General features: G+C 36.7%; 1 protein-coding gene and 1 non-coding gene across 2 annotated transcripts; one reads left to right on the top strand and one right to left on the bottom strand.

The window, feature by feature from the left end:
* The first annotated feature begins 3875 nt into the window (after window positions 1-3875).
* LOC111766232 (U6 spliceosomal RNA) lies at window positions 3876-3979 on the top strand. The gene has a single exon (XR_002798328.1). It is a non-coding gene; the product is annotated as a U6 spliceosomal RNA (small nuclear RNA).
* A 7740-nt stretch (window positions 3980-11719) lies between these two features.
* LOC101428801 (olfactory receptor 10A3-like) lies at window positions 11720-12664 on the bottom strand. The gene has a single exon (XM_023591329.2). The coding sequence runs from the start codon at window positions 12662-12664 to the stop codon at window positions 11720-11722; it is 945 nt and encodes a 314-aa protein (XP_023447097.2).
* Window positions 12665-22988: the final 10324 nt, after the last annotated feature.

Genomic DNA, 22988 nt, shown 5'->3' with positions numbered 1-22988 from the left:
TCTACGAAGGCTGAAATCACTCCCTTTTAAAGGCATTCAAGTGATTGGATAAAACGTCACTCATTGCTGATGGCAATCTCCCTAATTCAGATATAATCAGCCATCTATGCAGTAAACTCACAAATGACTAAAGCCCATAAATGTCCTTGTATTACAATTAGCCTAGGCTTGCTTGACCAAACTACTGGGCACAATTACCTGGCTGAGCTGACACATTAGTCTAACCATCACAAATGAACACCAAACAATTTAGAGTAATAACCTCTATAAAAGGGGCTGGAGACAAAAGTGGAGGTATTCATGAGCTAGACTTTTATCATCTATGTACTATGTGAATAAAAATAAAATAATTATTTTTATAATAATAAAAGGAAAGTTTTTAAAAAGTAGAAAAGAATATTTAGGCTTTTAAATAGCAAGGTAAAAATTGCACAGTCCTCCTAGAAATTACCCCCAAACAGCAATATTAATGTGAAACAAACCTAAACATCATATTTTTTAAAACTAGGATATATGTTAACCCTAATTACAATATATGAAAGGGGCTGCCAAATGCAGTGAAGGTCAAAATGTACCATATGGAGACTCTGAAGGGATGTCCACAGGAGCAGTTCAGATTAAGCTAACAGTCAAGTTCTCTAGAGCTGTGGTCTCTAGAGTGTGGTCGCTGGATCAGTAGCATGAGAATCACCAGAGAACTTGTTAGAAATGTAAATTAACAGACTTCACCATGGAGCTACTGAATCAAGAAATTCTTTGAGTGAAGCCCAGCAATCTGTGTTTTAATATCAGTCCAAGTGATTGTGATGAAATTCTGCTCAAGCAGAACAACCTGGAGGACAAAACCAATAATTGTCATTTGCAATGATTAGAACTGGAAGAGTGGGCTGGTCATAAAGACTTCTCTGGACTTGCTTTGACACAAGGAGAAGAAGGTAGACAGGAGTGAAGAAAGAATCATGGCCAGAGTTTCAGGAAGCAATCTGTTAATAAGATAATATGAGGCAATATGAGCTGCATTTATCTAAAGGCAGAGGATCAGTAAAGGAAAAATTAACTCATCTTTACTATAAAGAATTAAGCTATGTTATGCAGCAGTGCTTCTCAAACTTTAAAGTATATATAAATCACCTGTGGACCTTATTAAAATGCAGATTGGAATTCAGTAAGTCTAAGGTGAGACTTAAGATTCTAAAATTTTTAATGTCCCAAATGAAAACTTTATGTCTAGACCAGAATCCAAAATTGAGTAGCAGGTTAGAAAAAACTTACTGCTAACCTTGGGTAATTCTTGCTGACTTCAAACATGGCCTGCCTCCTTCTCCAAACAATATTCATCAGATAGCAGGTCCAGAAAGAACTCACCTTGTTCATAAAAGAGTAATAATACAGAATGTAAATGGAAAGGAGAAAAAAAGAAAAGGAAAAGCAAATTATGTATAATGAACATTCACTAGAACAATGATATCATGGAGCAGGTAAAAATTGTTACCAAAAATATTACCTTGAATTTTTAAAACTTATGAAGTCACTGCCTCTATGAAAAACAAGAGCACAAAGAAAAAATATGCATGCTTCAGTCAGTGACTGAACAAGGCAATGGTAGTGACACCATGCGCCTCCAGGGGTGACCTTCAGGCAGTGAATGAACAAGTATCTACCCATTTCTGACCACACAGTGTGCCTCTAATGGTAAACCCAGAGCTCCCTTTTAGATCTGCCAAAGATGCTGTCAGACCTGCTTTGCAGGTCAAAGTCTTTTGCCCAATCTTGCTTCTGCCTGTTTCTTTCATAGGTGTTTGCATTCCTGACTCCAACAGCACAGATGGTTCTAATGGTAGTCAGAGAAAGCAAACAGTAAGATGTGGTTTGGAAACCAGATCCTTTATTACTTGGTTTGCAGTGAACACCCCATTCTGAATGGTATGCAGAGCACAGACATCTTCTGGAACAAAAGAAAAGTTTTCACTAGTGAAGACTTGGAGTGATGTGCCACTTACACACTGAGCAGTGTAATGATTTAGGCACTGAAATGTAAGGAGAGGGGATTGATAAACATAGGGATAAACATAGGGATAATTGCATGTTATTAAGTTGTATTTATTCCTTCTAGAAAGATAATAAAAAGCTAAGCACAATTAACAAACTGAGAGCCAGAGAATCTCATCCCTTACAGTGGGCAATCAGAAAAAGCTAAAGATCAAATAAAGGGTTCAATAGTTGGAGTGAACTGAACTTCCAAGATGGTTGAATGCTTAAGGCAGGTCTGTCATGCCTAAGTTAGAGTCGGAGTTGGAAAAATCTTAGGCTTTGACACCTGAGATGGGAAATCTGGGTATATACCTCTAAAGACTTTTAATCCAAGGTATCTCTGAACCTTCTGATACTTCATAAGTGACCAACCCCTCATCATTAAGAGCAGGAAGACTGTATAATAGGTGCCTCCATCAAGAGCTACCTTTGCCTCCTCTCTCAGCCATGAGGTCTATAAATAGGGTTAAGTCACAGCATAACTCAGCCAGGGGCACACTGGGTCCGAAAAGGTATCAAAAGGACAATACCACAAAGGAGCTACAAGATCTAGTTACCCTGTACAAATAAGGGTTAAGGGAGTACCCTTTGTAACAGTTTGGAGCATTCTTGACCAAAGGGGCCAGAATGCAAGGCTGAATAAGAAAGAGTTATTTACCTGGCCTGGAAAGAATAGATAGAAGGATTGGCATTAAGGAAGTCTAGATAGAAGCATTTTGATGGACGTATGAAGTGGGCACAAAGTGTGAAGATCTTTGTAACCCAAAATTCACACTCCATCAAGTAGATAAAGTAAATCAGCCAGTTGATATTAGCCAGCCTCTGTCAGTGGCCATTTTATGACATAAAATCACAAACCATAAAGAAGAAGATAAACTGGAATGCACTAAATTAAGAATTGCTGTTCATGAGACACCATTAGGAGAATGAAAAAGCAAGCTGTACAAATTATACCATAATTTTCCACCTGGGTAAATTAAAGAAAGTGGACAGGGGATTATACCAGTAATTCACTGGTTTTGAATATGTTGCTAGGTAAATGGCTGAAGGATAATTACATCTCCAAAACTTTCACTTGTTTAGTGTCTTAGGCATTGTGTTCTTTACCATTAATTATCAGTGCAAGGAACCTATTGAAGAAGGAGATGTTGAAGAAAAAATGGAGGACAAGGCAGCAGGCATAAATATGAAGGCGCCTGAGTGAATGCTTGCCCACACCCATTTGAACGTTCTGAAATATCAGAATGTTGTCATTTCCCCAGCATTGTTAAGGAAGGAGACAATCTACTTAGGTGCATTTTCCAGATACCTGAAGTCCTATACATACAATATCCGGACTGTCATCTGAACATTTTGGTGTTGAACCACCTCACCTTTTAAAAACAAAGTGTCAGCAATTGTCATAATTTTACCATTTCCTCATGATTTCATTAGCACATATTTGGCTTTGTATAAATGTTCCTTCCGTTGTCACAAAGTGTCCACTCTCATTTTTGATGGATGATCTCAAAATGTGTTCCTCTTGTGATATGTGTCTTTCAGATTTTCTGTGGGATGGGCAAGCAAGACATGGAAACTGGAAGTTTGAAAGGGCAAGATTTCAGAGTAAGGTATCTGGAAGTTTTATATCAGGCTTTGAGGGCCTCTTCCACTTGACCTTGGAGATACTAAGGGCTCAGTTCCTCTTTGGAGGAAAGTGAATATAGCAATAAAGCAAATCACACAATTTTTGGTTTCCCAATACATATGAAAGTTATGCTTACACTATACTACAGTTTACTAAATGTGCAAAAGCACTATGTCTAAAAACTAATGTACATACCTTAATTTAAATGTAACACAGTACTCGCTTCAGCAACACATTACTAAAATTGGATTGATACAGAGATGATTAGCATGGCCCCTGTGCAAGGATGACATGCAAATTCGTGAAGCATTCCATATTTTTTGGAAAACTAGCTTTATTGAAATTCTGTCCTTTCATGGTTCTTGGGAGACTGGTGTTTTCTCCCAAACACTGGTTACTGCAGCAGCATTTTTAATAAAGAAAAAGGCCGCTAAGGCCAAAGAAAGATTTTTAAAAATAATTTTATAAATTCTTATGTTAAAATCTCTAAGCTTTGCTGAAATACTGTTTTCTCTTCAATATGTGATGGTACAGGAAAGACGTTAAGTGACAGGGTAGTATTGCAGGGAAGCATTTTAAATTGCAGAAGTAAAAAGTTATATTTATAATTTTGATGATATTTTTAGAGGGAAGATTTTTTTTCCCAAAAAATTGTTTCTGGTGGCAAATTGTTTCCATTATTAAAAATTGCAGTCCTTAAAAAAATGTAACACAAAGACTCAAAGTGAGCACATGCTATCGGAAAAATGGTACCAAGAGACTTGCTCAACACCAGTTGCCACAAAACCTCCAATTGTAAAAACCGCAGTATCTGCAATAAAGTGAAGTGCAATAAAATGAGATATTCCTGTAGTCCATGGCTCTAAAGTTTTCAAAAATAAAAGAAAGAAGGAAAAATGGAAAGAGGAAGGGAAGGAAGGAGGGAGGGGAAGAGGTATATACAGGAAAGAGACCAGATCATAACCAGCCATTACCAAGAGTCAGGCCCTGGGTAAGCACGTCTTTCACCCCCCTCGTGGGACATCCACCCTGAATGGGAAGTGGAGTGTCAGTAAGTAAACTCAGGAAGACGTCACCTTGGCTGCCTATGGACGTGACACTTTCCGTATTAGGTTTCTATACAAATTGTCTATTACAAAGATGTCTTGCTGGATATCTCTGTTCAAACCATTTAAGCCTTAACACTCTTCAAGAAAGTGACAATTCCCAAAAACCAAATTGAGTGAACTTTCAGAAAATACTTTTGAAAAAGTGTCTCCTCACCTGTAGTCCAGGCCCACCCTCCCCCACCTCACTTCCACCAAGAGATGTCTTCTCTACATTCATCAGGATCCATCTTGCTTCTCTGTACTGTGCAGAGACTCTAAACTGGACATCACTTTAACCACAAGTATTTTATTCATTTAAAATGTAAAATGACAGTCAGACCCACAAATATTTTGATAAATGCAACACAAACCATAAAATACTGTTTTAGACCTAACAGATTGGCAAGAATATTTTTAATTCTTAAAAAGGTTTTCTTTAATTGCTTCATGGTATTCCATCATGTAGATGAACCATAATTAAATTATCAGCTTCACTACATTTTTGGATATTTGTTTTACTCTGAGACTTTTAGTTTATTTTAATTTCTACATTTTAAAAATCAATTTCATTGAAACATAGACCATACCCTTCTTTTATAGTATACAGCCAGTGGCATTTGGTATGATCATGGGGTTTTGTATTTATTACCTCAATCAGTATTGGGGCATTTTCATTGCTCCAAAAAAAGGAAAAGATAAAAACAGCAAAAGACAAAAGCAAACAAACATAAAAAAAAAACCTTACTACGTATTAGCCACCTCTCAATCTCTCTTTCCTTCCCCTGCCATACATAACTGCTAATACAGGTCCATCTCTAATCTATTTTTATTTACATTTTGCATGGATTAAGTCAGGCAATATGTGGTGCTTTTTGTCTTGTTTCTTCACTTAGTATGCTTCCTTTTTTTTACCATTGATGGAAGATTATCGATATATTACTATACACAACTGTTCACAGTTTTTTTGGTTGTATTTTCACCCAAATATCACCCTGGTATTACCCTCTTGTAACATTAGGATACATTTCTTCTGTTTTTGGCAAAGAACATACTGTGTATGCACTACTGACCATATTCATATTTCACAGGAGAGTTCACTGTGCTGTACAGTCCCATATTTCATTTTTTTACTTTCCTTCTAGTCATGCCCATATGTTAGCTCTACTAATTACAAAGAGTTTGAAAACAATCTTAATAACTGGAAACATTCAGTATTTGTAGAGGGTGTAAGAAAACAGGACTTGGGAGGCAGATGTGGCTCAAGCAATTGGGCTCCTGTCTACCATATGAGAGGCCCAGGGTTCAGTTACCGGGGCCTCCTGGTGAAGGCAAGCTGGCCCCATGCATTGAGCTGGTCCGTGCAGGAGTGTTGGCCCATGCGGAAAACTGTCCCAAGTGAAAAGCTGGTGCAGCAAGATGATGTAACAAAAAGAGACACAGAGGAGAGACAATAAGAGATGCAGCAGACCAGGGAGCTGAGATGGTACAAGTAATTGAGTACCTTCCTCCCACTCTGGAAGGTCCCAGTATCAGTTCCTAGTGCCACCCAAAGAGAAGACCAGCAGACACAGAATAATGCACAACAAATGGAAGCAGAGAGCAGACAATGTGGGGGATAGATAAATAAATGCAAAAAAAAAAAAAAGAGCACAGGACTTTATTGACTGGAACATAAATTGGCATGATATTTTGACTGAGTAATTTGATAGTATCAATTTTTTAATTTTATTATTTATGCACTCTTGTCCAGAAATTCCACTTCTAAGAATTTATAGAAGAGAAAAAAAAATAGCACAAGTACTTGAAAATGTATGTACAAAGCTGTTTAGCACAGTATTATTTGTTACAGAAAAAAATGAGAACAACTTAAGGAATGACTCAATGAATTCTATTAGAACCACATGATAAAATGTCATATAGCCATTAAAAAGAATAAAATTGACCTGGAAAAATGATGAGCTGCTATATTAAGTTAAAAAACACAATTAACAGAGCATTTGAAGATGTCTATATATACAGTATGTGTGTATGTATATATGTATATATACTTGTACATGTGTTTGTACTTAACAAATTCACACAGAAGGAGGAAGAATGGTTAGTTTTTACTTTTTAAGTTTTTTCTGATTTCAGACTATAAAACCATTTTATTAAGTGTACCATCCCCCCAAACAATTAGTAAATGATAGGGAGGAAATGAGAGCTTTTAAATGAAATGAAGATAAAAATGCAGCTATTTTAGACTACTTACAAGATCTTAAGCAATAAAGTTATGGAAATTTCTTACAACACAATACAAAAAAGTGATTACTTTTAAATGCTTTTATAAGAGAACTTTTTTAAAGAATATAATTACTTGAAGGGCAGGACACTCTTGCCTGTGCTGATACCACAAGAAAGACAAACTTCATCATCAGGAGTAAGTAGTTGAAAGGCATGAGAGAAACAATTAAAAATATCATTTCACTTGCAAAATTCCTTTTTTTCAGATGCTCATGGTTTGCATTAATATTTCTATTATAATGTGAGTATTTAGTTATTAATAAAAAGAAAATAAAGAGGAAAAAAGCAAACCATGCAGTATGAGAATATGTATGCAACACATAACTGGCAAAGGTCATGATAACTGGAATATTTTTTAAAATCTCCAGTACATCAATAAAGAGAAGATAAGCCACATAAAAATTTTATAGATAAAAGATAAGAAAAACTCAACATATGTAGAGTATATATTCACATGCATATACATATTTATCATATAATTAATGTGACTAAATTTCTTATTTTAAATCCTTATGCACAAATTAAATTAATAGGAACCGAAGTAATGCCAATGTACTATTCAAATATTTATGCCATTTAAATATGTAATAAAGAACAAGTAAAAAAAAATTGGTATTTTTAAGCCATCATAAACTCAAAAATAGTCTAGAGAGCATATGGTGCTATGTGTATATTGCCTATCCCCAAATAATACACACAAATTACAATAAGAAACCCCTAAATTTAGCTGAATATGTATATGTAATCTTAATTAATACCAACCTGTCACCTTTACTCATTATTTTTAATGACTGTTATGCCAATTTGACTTGCCCTATTAAAGAAAAAGTAATTCAATTGATAAAACTAAAATTTAATTAAAATATATCCTGCTATTTTCCCCACTTGATATAATTATTATATAGCCTTAAAAGGTTCAGGGATGTTTTCTTTTACTTTACAGCTCTGATGCATGATAAATGTTATCCAAAATCTTGAAGGACTAAAAATGATTAATTCCCATTTTGCCAACAAGATATTTAGTCAACAAGGTAATTCCAGAAAATTGACCCATTCCACCTGCCTGTACACATTCAAAAATTAAGTCACGCAAACAAGTCTGCAACACAGGAGCACCTCCAAAAATCATCCCAAAACACAAAGAGTCCACCAACAACCACACAGATTTTAGATAAACTATTGCATCATAAGCACTCACTTTTAAGACACAAAAGATTTTTACAATGATAAATACTTACCTGATATTGAAATTGTATTAGTTCTTTTAATATAACTGAAGAATACCAAGTTCCTTAACACAAATCACTAAACTCATATCTTCAGTTGACCATTATCCCAGGTAACATTTGGAGACTATGGATTACTACTCAGCTTCAAAGTCAAAGAAAATATGGATGGTTTCTCTAGGAGGGTGCGTCAGGCTACCTGAGGAATCAAAAAGCTCCCCACCAGGCAAAGAATTAAAGAAAAGATGAAACAACTACTTACTGTGCATATTATAGAGAGGAATCAAATATCAGGTGGCCCATAAAGCACGAAGTTTGCTCCCAACTCTGAGCCATTAAAACTCTATGATATCCCCCCAATTTAGCACAGACTTGTTTATAATTTTCCTACATATGGCTCTTATGCCCCTTTTTTTGAACCTATGATTAGCACTATATCCTTTAAATATGTGTCCCAGAGACATCTTCCAGCTGTTCAAATCTCAGTAAAGTTGCAGCTAACACCTACTCTCCAGTTCATCAGACTCCCCCAGGACAACTAACAAAATGATGATGGTGGACAATGCCCATCCCAAAAGAACGGAGAGTATCTACAACTGCATGTAAGACAGTTCCATCCATCTGCCCCATTGTCTTGAAGGCCCCCCTCAATGGAAGCAGAGTGGGCATCACCATTCCAAAATCCTCAAGATTGAAGAATGAAGAAACATAGGGGGACTGCAACTATGGCTTAAAGTAGCCTTATTATTAATTATTCTAGTAATGGAAGAACTTATAACACTGATATAAAGGCAGTGGTCACCAGAGGTTCTGAGGGGAAGGAGAGGGAAGAATAAGGATAACATGGGGCATTTTGAGTACATTGGATTGCTCTTCATGATGTTGCAATGATGGATACAGGCTATTATACAATTTGTCAAAACCCATAAAATGGTGTGGTGTAAAGTGTAAACCGTAATGTAAACTATAGGCCATGGGTTGTATCAATGTTTCAAAACGTGCTCATCAATTGCAACATATGGACTACACTAATGAAAGATGTTGTTAATGGGGGTCAGTGTATATGGGAATTTTGATGTAAATTTTCTGTCATCTAAAACTTTATAAAGTTTTTTTAATGTAAATTTTCTGTAGCCTAAAGTTTCTTTTAAAAGTTTTTTTAAAGAAATTTAAAACTCTATGACAAACATATACTATTTAGTGTCTCAGAAAAATGTCCAGCATCCATAACTGGTTACACCAACGTGCTAAGAGATGCCAAGTACCCTTGAATCCTACTGGTCAAACCACGTCATGTAACTGGCCATGTCAACTGACAACTGAATGCAACAAGAGTAGTATTCAAGGTAACTTGGGCATAGGCACAGAGAACAGTTCATGAAAGGACCCCCTCCACCCTTTCTCTTAGATTTCTCCTAAGACTTCCTCTTGAGGTGGTTTTATTACCACCTCTTTTTCAGTCTTTTTTTTTTAAGGTACTTAGATTACATAAATGTTACTTTAAAAATATAGGGGATTCCCATATGCCCCACTCCCTACCCCTCCCACAGTTTCCCACATTAACAACATCTGTCATTAGTGTGGTATATTTGTTAACAATTGATGAACACATATTGGAGGATTGCCACGAAGTGTGGATTATAGTTTACATTATAGTTTAAACTCTCTCTCTTTAAGTCTTGAGCCTTCCCATCCCCAAAATTACTTCAAAACTTGAGGCTTAATTCTTCATCAGACTGCTTTATTATTATTAATTCAAAAAGTCTTTGTTAATTACCTACTTTGTCAAGCACTTTGTCAAGCAGTGGTACAAAGGGGTGAACAAATTCAAGCAGTCACTGTTCTCATAGGGCCTGTTATCAAGTGTGGCAATAAAGCATTAAACAAATCATGCATTTAAATGTTTCAAGAAAGCTTAAGCTATAAAATGGAAGGAGGGAGGTGTGGTCTATAAAATATACTTAATATTAACGAAATAAATATAAATGCAGAATCGCGAAGACTTTAAAGGAAGGCCTTCATTTCAGGTTCAAGTTACATATTTCAAACTCATACAAAATCCACAGTAGGGAAAGACTCAGCAGCAGCTTTTCTACCATCTCTAAGCCATGGATCCTGGACTTAGAATCCCAGAGGGCACCTCATGACCAATTCCATGTTGCCAGAGAGATACTTTGGACTCTCTCAGAAGATCCCATTCCAACTTAGGTGCTTTTCTTTATTCTTCTACTGTTCAGGAAGGGGGACTGGGTGGAATAACAGGAAAATAACATGGCCTCAGGATGAAATTTCTTCAAAAATATCAAGTGTGGTAGTTTAGAGCTTATATGTACCCCAGAAAAACATTTTTAAAAAGTAATCCATTCCTGTGGGTGTGAACCCATCATAAACATTACTTTTTGATGACAATACTACAGTTAAGTTGTAGCCCACTTCAATCAGGATGGATCATAATCCTATTACTGGTGTCCTTTATGAGTAGAATGAAACTCAGAGAGAAAAAGCCACAGACTGAGCAGCCAAAAGCTGAACATCAGTGGAACTTAGATGAGAAGGGAGAGACCAGAAGATGCTGTCATGTGCCTTGCCATATGACATGCTAAGGACCAAGGATCATGGCCAGCCAGCCCTTGAATGCCACAGTCTTATGGGGAAAAGCACTGCCTTGATGATGCCATGATTTGGACTTTATCTTAGCCTCAAAATCATGAGCTAATAAATTCCCATTGTTTAAGTGAGCCCATTGCATGGTATTTTGCCTGAGTAGCAAAGGAAACTAAAATATCAGGTTTTAGGATGTGAGGATTACCTCTCTGAGGTATATCCCTGCAGTTTATCCTGCTAGGTTAAGAGCGCTTCCCCCTTCCAACATTGTTACACTGCAACACTGCTGTTTATTACCTCAGTAATCTGGTACAAATTCATGGAACAGATTTCACTCCAGAAGAAAAATCGCATCTTTCTATTTGGTAGTCTCCTGAAGTTCTACCCTTTTTGTGAAGCAAAATGGACCTTCTGGTCAGTCTAAATTTGTTAAAATCATTTGCAAAAGTGATTCTGCAATTACTATTAACATTTATAAGCATACAGTCTTTGACCCGTCAGTCCAATTTGAAGACTCTATCATACAGAAATGAAAGCATCAGGAGATATGAATGTATGAAACTAATTGTTTATTGACCGTTTTCACAATGGTAACAATCTAGTAACAACCTGTCTGTCCATAAAGAGGAATGAATAGATGAACTGTTGTATCATATCTTAGGAAGAATTACATATCATGAAAAACAAATGACAACAGTATGCTATTGAACAGAGATACTCTTGATATATTATTAAACTTGGAAAACTCAACAAATTAAACATAATAGTATGAAGAAATGCAATTCATTTTTACCATTTATTAACCTTAAATAGAGCACTAGTTAGGCAGTGACTGATTCTCACATGGCTTCTCAACACAGTCAGCCTGTACGTAAAACAACTTTTCTTTGCCATAATTTCATCAAAGCCCTTTTCATCTCATTGTTTCTCAAGCTGTAGATGAGTGGATTCAGCAGAGGTGTTAACAATGAATAAGCCAATGACATCAATTTCTTGCTTTCTGGGTAGTAGCCAGATTTGGGTTGTAAATAAGTCATATTGGCTGTGCCATAGAAGAGGGTAACTGATGTGAGATGGGAAGCACAGGTAGAAAAGGCCTTTTGCCTCCCAGTAGTTGATGGCATCTTCAGGATGGCAAAGAGAACACGAATGTAGGACAAAAGTATCAACAAGAAAGGAACCATAACAATTAATATAGTGCCCAAGAATGCATAGATTTCAAACAAGAAGGTGTCTGCACATGCAAGCTCTAGAACTGCTGGAGTTTCACAAGAAAGATGATTAATTTGATTGGGGCCACAAAAAGGAAAACTAAATACCCATGTGGTCTGAACAGTAGCCACCATGATCCCTGAGACCCATGAGAACAGTAATAATTTCATAAAAGCCCTTTTGTTCATAATCATTGGGTAGCTCAGAGGATGGCAGATTGCAGCAAATCGGTCATAAGCCATTGCCCCCAGGAGAAAACATTCAGTCCCACCAAAAAGGAGAATGAAATACATCTGTGCAAAACAGCCTGCAAAAGAAATTGTCGTTTTCTCAGTGGAGAGGACCACCAGCATCTTAGGCATAATGACTGCACTGAAACTCACTTCCACCACAGATAAGTTCAGGAGGAACAGGTACATGGGGATGTGAAGGCTCTGGTCCAGGGAGATGATGACTATAATGATGGCATTTCCCATCAGGGTCACCAGATAAATAACCAAGAAGACCCCAAAGAGCTGTTCTTGGAGTTCAGGAAAGTTAGAAAAGCCCAAGAGGATGAATTCAACAAGAGAGCTTTGATTTTGCCTTTTCATTTCAGTAATGAAATATATATGGTTTTCATGGACATTATATATAAATTATGAAATCATAATCCAGTAGCTGAAAGTCCAAGTCTGAATTCACACCAGGAATTCTTGGCAGAAGATGTAATCAAGAGGGGAATGGATGTAGCTCAAGTGGATGTACACGGGTTCAATCCCAGGTACATACTAAAAGCAAAACGAAACAAAAAACAACAACAAAAAAAAAACAACTCTCATTGGGGAGCAGAAGTAGCTCAGTGGTTGAGTGCCTGCTTCCCACATACGAGGTCCTGGGTTCAATCCCCGGTACCTCCTAGTGGAAAAAAAAGATGTAATGAAGAACCTCAGGTTTGCATTTTAGAGAATGTCTAATCACTCAATTACTTGCTTCAAATATGAAGCAAGAAGTGAAGAATTCTGGCTCACAAATCTTGTCTGAAAAGTGCAAAATAATATATTTCTATTGCAACTTCCACAGTAGTTTAAAATGTAACATATTCTCTAAACAAACATATATTTTATAACTTAGGTTCCATTCCTATAACATTGCTGTAAGTATCATACTATTTTTCTCAATTTTATATGAATATGGAATTTAAGATGCCAAGATATGAAGTATTAAAAAGTAAGCAAATGGAATAAGATATTATTTTAACAACCTAACAATTCAAGGTTTCAGCAAAGTTAATATATACTTATTATAATTTTCTGTGAAGTTCAAAATATCTGTATGCTAGTTTGTTAAATGTGACAACACTAAAGAAAAACACAAAGAGGGTTGAATTTTAGATGCATCTGTCTTAAGTAATCTCAAGATTATGTGAATTGGCTTCTAGCTTATAAATTTCCCCCTAAACTGAACCTGGTCAATTAATATTTGGATGTGAATGGTTAGGAAATTTCTAAATGTAACATTCTGTGTGATCTATGTATCTTTAAAATAAAGACAATAAAAAATTTGCTAAAGAAATTTCTAGAGCCAATACTCATGGCCCACTCTATGACCATGGAAATATCAAAGTGGCATTCAGAACTTCAAAAAATGCCCATTTTTTGGTCGTTGTGAAACGTGATATGAGATTAAGTTCCTCACTCTCTCTCTCTGTCTCTCTTTGTCTCTTACTTACTCCCCATCTAATGAAGAAGTTTATATAATCACTAATTATTCAACAAACACTGACCAAGCACATAACATTTCAAGGCTTTGCACTCTCAGATGTACATCTGAACCCTGAGCTCAACAGAGAGGTTTTCCCTAGCCATACTACATAAAATATTATCCCTCCTTCTAACCCAGCACTCTCTAACTACTGCCTCTTATACCGCACTCTATTTTTTTCCAATTGATGCTAAATATAGATATAGATATATACATAGACACAAACATAGACATAGGCATTAATAGACATAGACATCGATATATACTCAGACTTCCCTGTGAGACTATAAGCTCCAGGAGGCCAAGGATTTAGTTTTGTACTTTGCCATATTCATAATGTCTTTAATAGTCTCTGACCCATAATAGATGTAGACCAATATTGGTTGAAAAAATATATATACCTTTTTATATAAATGAGGCAAATCCAGGTTCTACTTTTTAGAAATAGTGTCTGAAAAAAGTAAAAACAGTACACAACACTATTGGGAAACAGAAATAATAACAAGAGCTTTAGAAATTTAAATGAGGGAAAGATTACTTCTGAATGGGGAGAGAGGGTGGACAATAAAATTTACAGGAGGTCATGGGTGGAACGGTCATTTGGTGAAAGGAAAAAGACATAAAGAAGAAGCCTGAGTTGCTCTATCAATAGTTAGTTGATGACACCTGACATTAGAATGGATTCTTCTGGCATTTCTGTGATGCTTTGAAAATAAGCAGATATTTTACTGGGTGACATAAGGAAGTCAAGAGGCCAAAAGAGCACTCAAGCTGAAGACATTTAATGTTGTCTCCAGTTCACATCATTAGGACATCAGTCAAGAGGAGAAGGCAAAATGATTTATTCCTAAATTTAACTGTAGTCATCTATGTGATCTAAATACCTTTAGTAACAGTAATAATTATATTTTGGAGGTCTAAAATAATCCCCTAAAATTAGTAATATGGACTCTGCAAAACCAAATATTTAAATCCCATTACTGGGAGCAGACATGGCTCAACTGGATGCCTCCCACATGGGAGGACCCAGGTTCAGTTTTCAGGGCCTCCTGAAAAAAAAAAAAACAAGCAAAACAAACGAAAAAACCAACTCAGGGAAGCCGATGTGACTCAGTGATTGAGTGTCAGCTTCCCACATAGAAGGTCCCAAATTCAATTTAAAAAAAAAACAACCACACATTTTTAATGGAAAACAAAAAAGAAAAATAACATGTTCAGATCCAAACATTTAAAAGTAGATACGTTTTTGAATTTAGGAATCATGTCAAAAATAGAAAACCTTCATAGGACTGATTAAAAGCCCACATGGAACAAAACCAAGTTATGCCTTTGTAAGTGAGTAAAGAGCAACTGACAAGTGCTCCATCTTTCTCCTACAGTTCAGAAGCCCCCAGTACTGTCTTGATAACTCATTGGCATGTAATGCTTTGGAATATCACCCTCTTCCTTATGTTTCACCTTCCTAATTGGAAAAAGTAGGGGTTGTACTTATTTATTAATACCAAATTCTCTCCCACTTACAAACTTCTAAGATTTGATGATTCATGAGTGCATAATACTTATAGCTCTTAATATTGCCCAAAGTCTGAAAACAAAAGAAAGAAAAATTTACTAGCATCAAAACTTGAGACTACTAATTTGAATGTTTCAGCAGGGCCTAGCTGATTCCTGAGCACTGAGGCGTCACTTCAAGGACTTGCTTCAGAGGTAATCACCGGACATTGTAAATCCTCACAGGGCCCACTGGATGGAATGGGGGAGAGTATGGGCCATGATGTGGACCATTGACCATGAGGTGCAGAGGTGCCCAAAGATGTACTTACCAAATGCAATGGATGTGTCATGATGATGGGAATGAGTGTTGCTGGGGGGGGAGAGGTGGGGTGGGGGTGGTGGGGTTGAATGGGACCTCATATATATATACTTTTAATGTAATATTATTACAAAGTCAATTAAAAAAAAAAAACTTTACCAATGATCAGTGAGGAAAACTCGAAATGGAAAGCCCAATAACAGGGACTAAAATAGTATCTTCATTCGCTTACCTTTTGAATCTATCTCTTTGATTTTCATGCTATTTTATCACACGTTTTACCTCCAGGTAAAAGCCACCATCTTAACAACCACAACTCAGCTCTTCAGTGCATGATTTGTTAACATTAAATGGCTTTCTATCATATGCCCTGGAGAAGCCCTCCCTGGAGAATTTACAATCATTTTGTATAGACTCTCCTGTATTCTTGTGTAATCAATAAAGAGCCTTGGAAGTGGCCCTCGGGTGTGAAAGCTCAATAGCACAAACTTGGAGCCTGATTCCTTCTTATTTCTTTGGGGAATAAACACCTCTTCACACAAGAGACTCAATTACACCATGACATCTCCTAATAGGAGGTGAAAGCAGAGGCTGAATAAATGGTATTGACTAGGGAAAGAGGAGAAAGGAGAAAGGGGGTAAGGGAGTGAGAAAGGCAGGTACCTCAGATTGGACAGAATGAACAGTTTGTGCAATGGTGGGGAACAAGTTAAAGCAAGTAGATGAAGCCTATTTGTAGAGAATGTGGATGCCACCTCACTTAAGAACTTTTTATCCATTAGTGGAATTATAGATCCACTGAAAATTTTTTGAGAAAAAGTAATCACTGGTGATTTCCTGAAAAGGACTTTTAAATTTGGAGTCAAAAAGATCTTCACTAACTGTACAACTTTGAGCAGATCATTTAATTTATTTGGTTGTATTACTTTTTCTGCAAAATAAAGGTAATATTATCAATCTCTCCACATAGATGTGAAAATCAGTAAATATGAACTCATTCTAAACTAGCCTAAACAATGATATACTGGGACATAAAGAAATTATCTACAACTTTCAAGGATTTAACCCATAAAGTATACTCTCTAACTACAATGCAATTATGTAAGAACCTAATAAAATGTAAGTAAGAAATATCAATAGTTTTAAAAATGAATAAATATATTCCTAAATAACCTGTGAGTAATGAGGAAATCAAAAAGAAAAAAAAGGACTATTTTGCATAAAACTATAATGAATCATAATATGCACATGTTACGCAAAGTAATTTGAAAATAATGAATCAAATGTATACCTCAAGAAGTTAGATAAAAACAATGAAATAAACTCTAGGAAAATAGAAATTGGTTAATGAAGAAGCATAATTTAATGATCAGAAAATAAACATACATATAGAGAGAACAATAAAAGGTAAAACTGATTTTTTAAAAAGTCTGATACATGATAAATCCTGATTAGACTGATTAGAAAAAAAGAGAAAAGGAATATATAAGCATGATCAAGAATTTTTAAAAAGGATATCATTACAGATCCTGCAGGGATTAAGGAAACATTATGCCATAAATTTGAAACTTTAGAGCATATATATCACTGCCCAAAAAATAATAAAACTGAAACAAGAAGAGAAAACCTAAACAGTCAACAACTATTCAAGATATCAAATTGGTAATTAAAACCTTTACAGGAGAAGAAAGTACCATTCTAAGTGGGAAATGATTAGGCAGTGCTTCATATCATTTAAAGAAGAAATGAGTTGAATCTTACAAAAAATTTTCCTAAAATAAAGTGTGGCTCAACATAAGAAAATCAGTCAATGTAATATGCCACATCAATAGAATGAAAGATTAAAACCACATGGGCATCTCAACTGATGCAGAATAGGCATTTCAGAAAATCCACCACCTTCTCTCTTTTTTTAATTATTTTTTCTTTATTTTTGAAGAGTCTATAGCTTGCATAAATGTTACATAAAACTATAGGGGGTTCCCATATACTCCAAATCCTCCCCTTCTCACACTTTCTCCCATTAATAATAGATTTCATTAATATGGTATATTTGCTACAATTGCTGAATACATATCGAAGCATTGCTCCTAAGCATGGTCTATAGTTTACATTATGGTTCACACTTTGCTTGCACTACTTCATATGTTTTGACAAAATGTATAATGACTTATATCCATCATTGCAATATACAGAGCAATTCCAATATCTAAAAAAATACCCCATGTTATACTTATTTTTCCTTCTTCCTCCCCCTCCCCCAGAACCTCTGGTAACCACTGTCTTTATATCAATGATACAAGTTCTTCCATTAACAGAATAACAATAAATCTGCTTTAGTCCATAGTTGCATCCTCATCTTATGTTTGTTTGTTCCTCAGTCATGAGGATTTGGGGATGGTGATGCTTCCTATGGAGAGGGGTTTCAAGCAATGGGGCAGATGGATGGAACTGTCTTGCTTGCAGCTGTAGATACTCTCTGTTTTTATGGATAGGCATTGTCCATCATCATCCGTTTATTAGTTGTCCTGGCGAAGACAATGAATTAGAGAGTAGGTGTTGGCTGCAACTCTGCTGACATTCATGGTTCAACTGGCATATAAACCTAAATCTGGAAGATTTAAATCTCTAAGATATATTTAATGAGTATGGTGTTAATTATAGGTTCAAATAAAAGGGAGAGAAAAAAACACATGTAGGAAAATTATAAATGAGCCTAACTGATACATTGGGGAAATGGGTTATCATATATTCCAAGGTAAAGCCAATTGATGGGGTACCAATTTCCTGGGGTTGTCTGCCCTGTCTATAGTATCTAGATGTCTCTAGATTCCCTAGGATCACCTCTGCATGAGACACCGTTTACTGTGGCAGTCAGTGAGGTCCTACTGAGATGTGCAGTAGCATAACCTCTAGAATGACCTCCCGACTCTCTTCGAAATCTCTTAGCCATAAAAACTCTTTTGTATTTAGTATTTCCCCCTGTTTGTCTAGGTCTTTTTCCAAATGTATCGCTAGTAGGCACCTGGTAATAATCCTTCAAGGGCAGGGAGACTGATCCCTGGGAGCCAAGTCCTACACCAGGGGCCAGGAAGTAAGTTTATATGCTGAGTTTGGCCTAGAGAGAGGCCACATTTGAGCAACAAAGAGTCTTTCAGAAGGTAACTCTGAGGCAATATATAAAACTAGGCTAAGTTGTAATTTCACAAGAACAAAGTTCATAAGTACAAGCATCAATATCAAGGGCCTTCGCTAGGCACTGTTTATGTACTCTCAAGATCCTTACCACTCTAACAGAGAATGTAGGAAGACTCCTGTACTAGTCAGTGTTATCTAGGGAAACAGAATCAACAAGAGATATCTGTCAATAGTAAGAAATCTTATCAGAGTCTCTCACAGACAGTGGGGATGCAAAAGTACAGGTTCTGCAGGCAGGCTACAACCAGGGGCTCCAGTGCACGCCCACTAAATGTCCTTGATGAGTTTCTAGGGATATTGGCTGTCCAAAGACAAGCTGGGAAATTCTCCCTGAGTGCTGGAATATAAGGCATTCAACTGATTGGATAAAGCATCACTTGTTAATGATGGCAATCTCCCTGATTGATGTAATTGTAATCGGCTATCTATGCAATAAAGTCAGTGGTGACTAAGTCCATAAATGCCCTTGTATTACAATTAGCCCAGTGCTTGCTTGACCAAACAACTGGGCACAATTACCTGGCTGAGTTGACACATTAGCCTAACCATCACAGCTCACCAGGATGGGAATTCAGTATTCCATTGGTTATTGTGTGGGTTTCTACCCACCAAGACAATACCCCATGACCACATGAACATATTCATATTCCATAGAGGCATGCCCCAGGTACACAACTCCCCACCACTAACACCCCATACCAGTAACCCTCTCCTGTCACAGTTGCTACTCTTCTGCAATCCAAACCTACCCCCAAAACAAAGCCCAAAAATAATAAAATAATTTTTACATTATGCCTTTCATAACCATAAAATCTGTTATCTTCTATGTACACTGACAATTTCTTGTGTGTTTCCCCAGTGCTTTTTTTTTTCACTTTATTTTCCAAGAAGATTTAGATTATAGAAAGTCACACAGAAAATATAGGTGATTCCCACATACTCTATCCCCCCACATCCTCTCCTACCAATAACATCCTACATGAGTATGGTACATTCATTAAAATTGATGAACAAATATTGAACCATTGCTACATTCCATGATCAATGGTTTAAATTATGTTTTACATTTTGCCATTTAAACTTTACATGTTCTGAACAATGTACACTGGCCTGTATCTGTCGACGTAAGATCACACAGAACTGTTCCAGTACCCTTAAAATGCCCTATGTTCCATCAATTCTTCCCTTCACCTCCCCTTGGGACCTATGGCAACCACTAAGTTGTAATTTTTCAACAATAAGGTTCATAGTTACATGCAGTAATATTGAAGGTTTGACATACTGGTCTGTTTTCCTTTATTAAGCACTACTTATATACCTGAGAGATCCGTACCCCTCTAATAGAGAATGTAGCAGGACTCCCCAGGATGGGAGTTTAATATTATCTTGTTTATTGTGTGGGTTTCCACCCATTGAGATGATGCCCTATGACAAGATAAACACATTCACATTCCATGCCCCAGGTACACCCTTTCCCACCTATCCCCCCACCACCAGGGCCCTGCACGTGACCTCCCCTGCCGTATTTACCAAAAGAACATTCAAAAATTGTAGTTTCAACCACGGAACTACAAATCCCCCAGACTTTACATGTTCCTTCTTTCAACCCCCCCCCCTCCTAATTCCAGAGAGAAATCAATCCAACCCCTCCACCCTGGTCACCCTGACGTTCCAACATTGTTGACCCCAGTCACTTCCCTACACCACCATCACCCACATCCACTGCCAAACCACCTCCTTCCACCTTATCATGGGTTTTGCCCATATCAAGCATCGGTTCACCACACCATACACTTTTTCTGTCTCCTGCTAACCTATCTTCCAGACTCTCTGTGTCTGCTCAGTATGTTTAGGTCTTATCGGTGAGTCATGTCATGTTTGTCCTTTAGTGACTGGCTTACTTCGCTCAGCATAAGTTCTTCAAGTACATTCATGTTGTCACATGTACCAATACTTCATTCTTCTTACAGCTGCATAATATTCCATTGTATGTATATATCACATTTTGCTTATCAATTCTTCTGTTGATGGACACTTAGGTTGCTTCCAACTTTTGGCAATAGTGAATATAGCTGCTATGAATATTGGTGTGCATATATCTGTTCGTGTCCCTGCTTTCAGTTTTTCTGGGTATATACCTAGTAGTGGAATTGCTCGATCATATGGCAATTTTATAATTAGCTTCCTGAGGAATCACCAAATTGTCTTCCACAATGCCTGCACCATTCTACATTCGCACAGCAAAGGAAGACGGTTCCCTTTCCTCCACATCCTTTCCAAAACTTTTAGTTCTCTCTTTTTTTAGTAGACGACAGTATAATAAGTGTAAAATATCTCATTGCAGTTTTGATTTGCATTGCCCTAATAGCTAGTGATGTTGAGTATCCTTTCATGTGCTTTTCAGCCATTTGTATTTCCTCTGTGGAAAATTGTCTATTCAAATTTCTTGCCCATATTTTAGTGGGTTGGTTGTCTTTGTTTTTGAGATGTGGGATTTCTTTATATATCCTGGATATTAGGCCCTTATTGAGTAAGTGGTTACCAAATATTTTTTTCCATTGATTAGCCTGCCTTTTCACTTTCTTGAAAAACTCCTTTGAAGCACAAAAGGTTTTAATTTTGAGGAGGTCCCATTTATCTATTTTTTTCTTTTGTTGCTCATGCTTTTGGAGTAAAGTTTATAAAACCATTTCCTACTACGAGATTTCATATATGCTTCCCTACGTTGTCTTCTAGGAGTTTTATGGTCTTGGCTCTTATATTTAAGTCTTTGATTCATCTCAAGTTAATTTTTGTATAGGGCATGAGATGGTGATCCTCTCTTATTCTTTTGTATATGGATATTCAGTTCTCCCAGCACCAGTTGTTGAAGAGGCCATTCTTCAGTCCTAGTTGAGTGACCTTGGCCATCACTGTTTCTTGATAAAAAGATTCAGAAAATTAGAAATAGAATGAAACTTTCTCAACATGATAAAGAGCATTTATGAAAAACCAACAGCCAACTTCATACTCAGTGGTGAAAGACTGAAAGCTTTTCCCTTAAGATCAGAAACAAGATGTCTCTATCACCATTACTTTTCAATTGCTAGCCTGAGTAATTAGGCAAGAAAAAGAAATAAAAGGCATTCAAAATTGGAAAGGAAAAAGCAAAACTACATCTATTCATAGGTGGCATGGTTATATAGAGAAAATTCAGAAGAAACCACAAGAAAGCTACTAGACCTAAAAATGAATGCAACAAAGAGGCATCAATACACCAAAAATTTTTCTATACACAAAAAATGAACAATGCATAAATGAAATCAAGAAAAAAATCCATTTCCAATAGCAATTAAAAGAATAAAATATCTAGGAATAAACTTAACCAAGATGTACAGAACTTGTATATAGAAAACAACAAATCATTACTGAAAGAAATCAAAGATGAGCTAAATAAAGCAAAGATATTCCACACTCATGGATAGGAAGACTTAATATCATTAAGATGTCAATACTGGGAAGTGGACGTGGCTCAATTAATAGAGCAACTGCCTACCATATCCAGGATCCAGGGTTCGATACCTAAGGCTTCCTGACCCAGGTGGTGAGCTGGCCCACATGCAGGGCTGCTGTGTGCAAGGAGTGCCATGCCATGCAGAGGCACCCCTGCATAGGGGTGCTCCATGCACAAGGAGTGTGCCCTGCAAGGAGAACCACCCCATGTGAAAAAAGCACAGCCTGCCCAGAAGTGGTGCCACACACATGGAGATCTGAAGCAGCAAGATGATGCAACAAAAAAAAGATGCATTTTCCCAGTGCCACCTAACAATGGAATCAGATGCAGAAGAACACGGCAAATGGATACTGAGAGCAGACAATGGGGGAAGAGGGGAGAGAAATAAATAATAATAAATCTTTTTTAAAAATGTCAGTACTATCCAAATGCAATCCCATTCAAAATTCTAACAACCTTCTTCACAGAAATAGAAAAGCTAATCATCATTCATATGGAAGAAGGGACCCGGAATAGTCAAAATAATCTTCAAAAGAAGAACAAAGTTGGAGGGCTACATTTCTTGATTTCAAAACTGATTACAAAGCTACGATGATAAAACAGTGTGGTACTTGCACAAGCATATAGACCATGGAATATAACTGAGAGTGCAGGAAAAAACCCATGTGTC

The sequence above is a fragment of the Dasypus novemcinctus genome, chromosome 10, assembly GCF_030445035.2.
Source record: "Dasypus novemcinctus isolate mDasNov1 chromosome 10, mDasNov1.1.hap2, whole genome shotgun sequence".
NCBI classification, from domain to species: domain Eukaryota; kingdom Metazoa; phylum Chordata; class Mammalia; order Cingulata; family Dasypodidae; genus Dasypus; species Dasypus novemcinctus.
Note: the sequence above shows the minus strand (reverse complement) of the source record. Positions and strands in the feature narration are given on the sequence as shown.

Excerpts from the sequence above, each read along its gene's own strand:
- LOC101428801 (XM_023591329.2), bottom strand. The coding sequence starts at position 12,664 with ATGAAAAGGCAAAATCAAAGCTCTCTTGTTGAATTCATCCTCTTGGGC.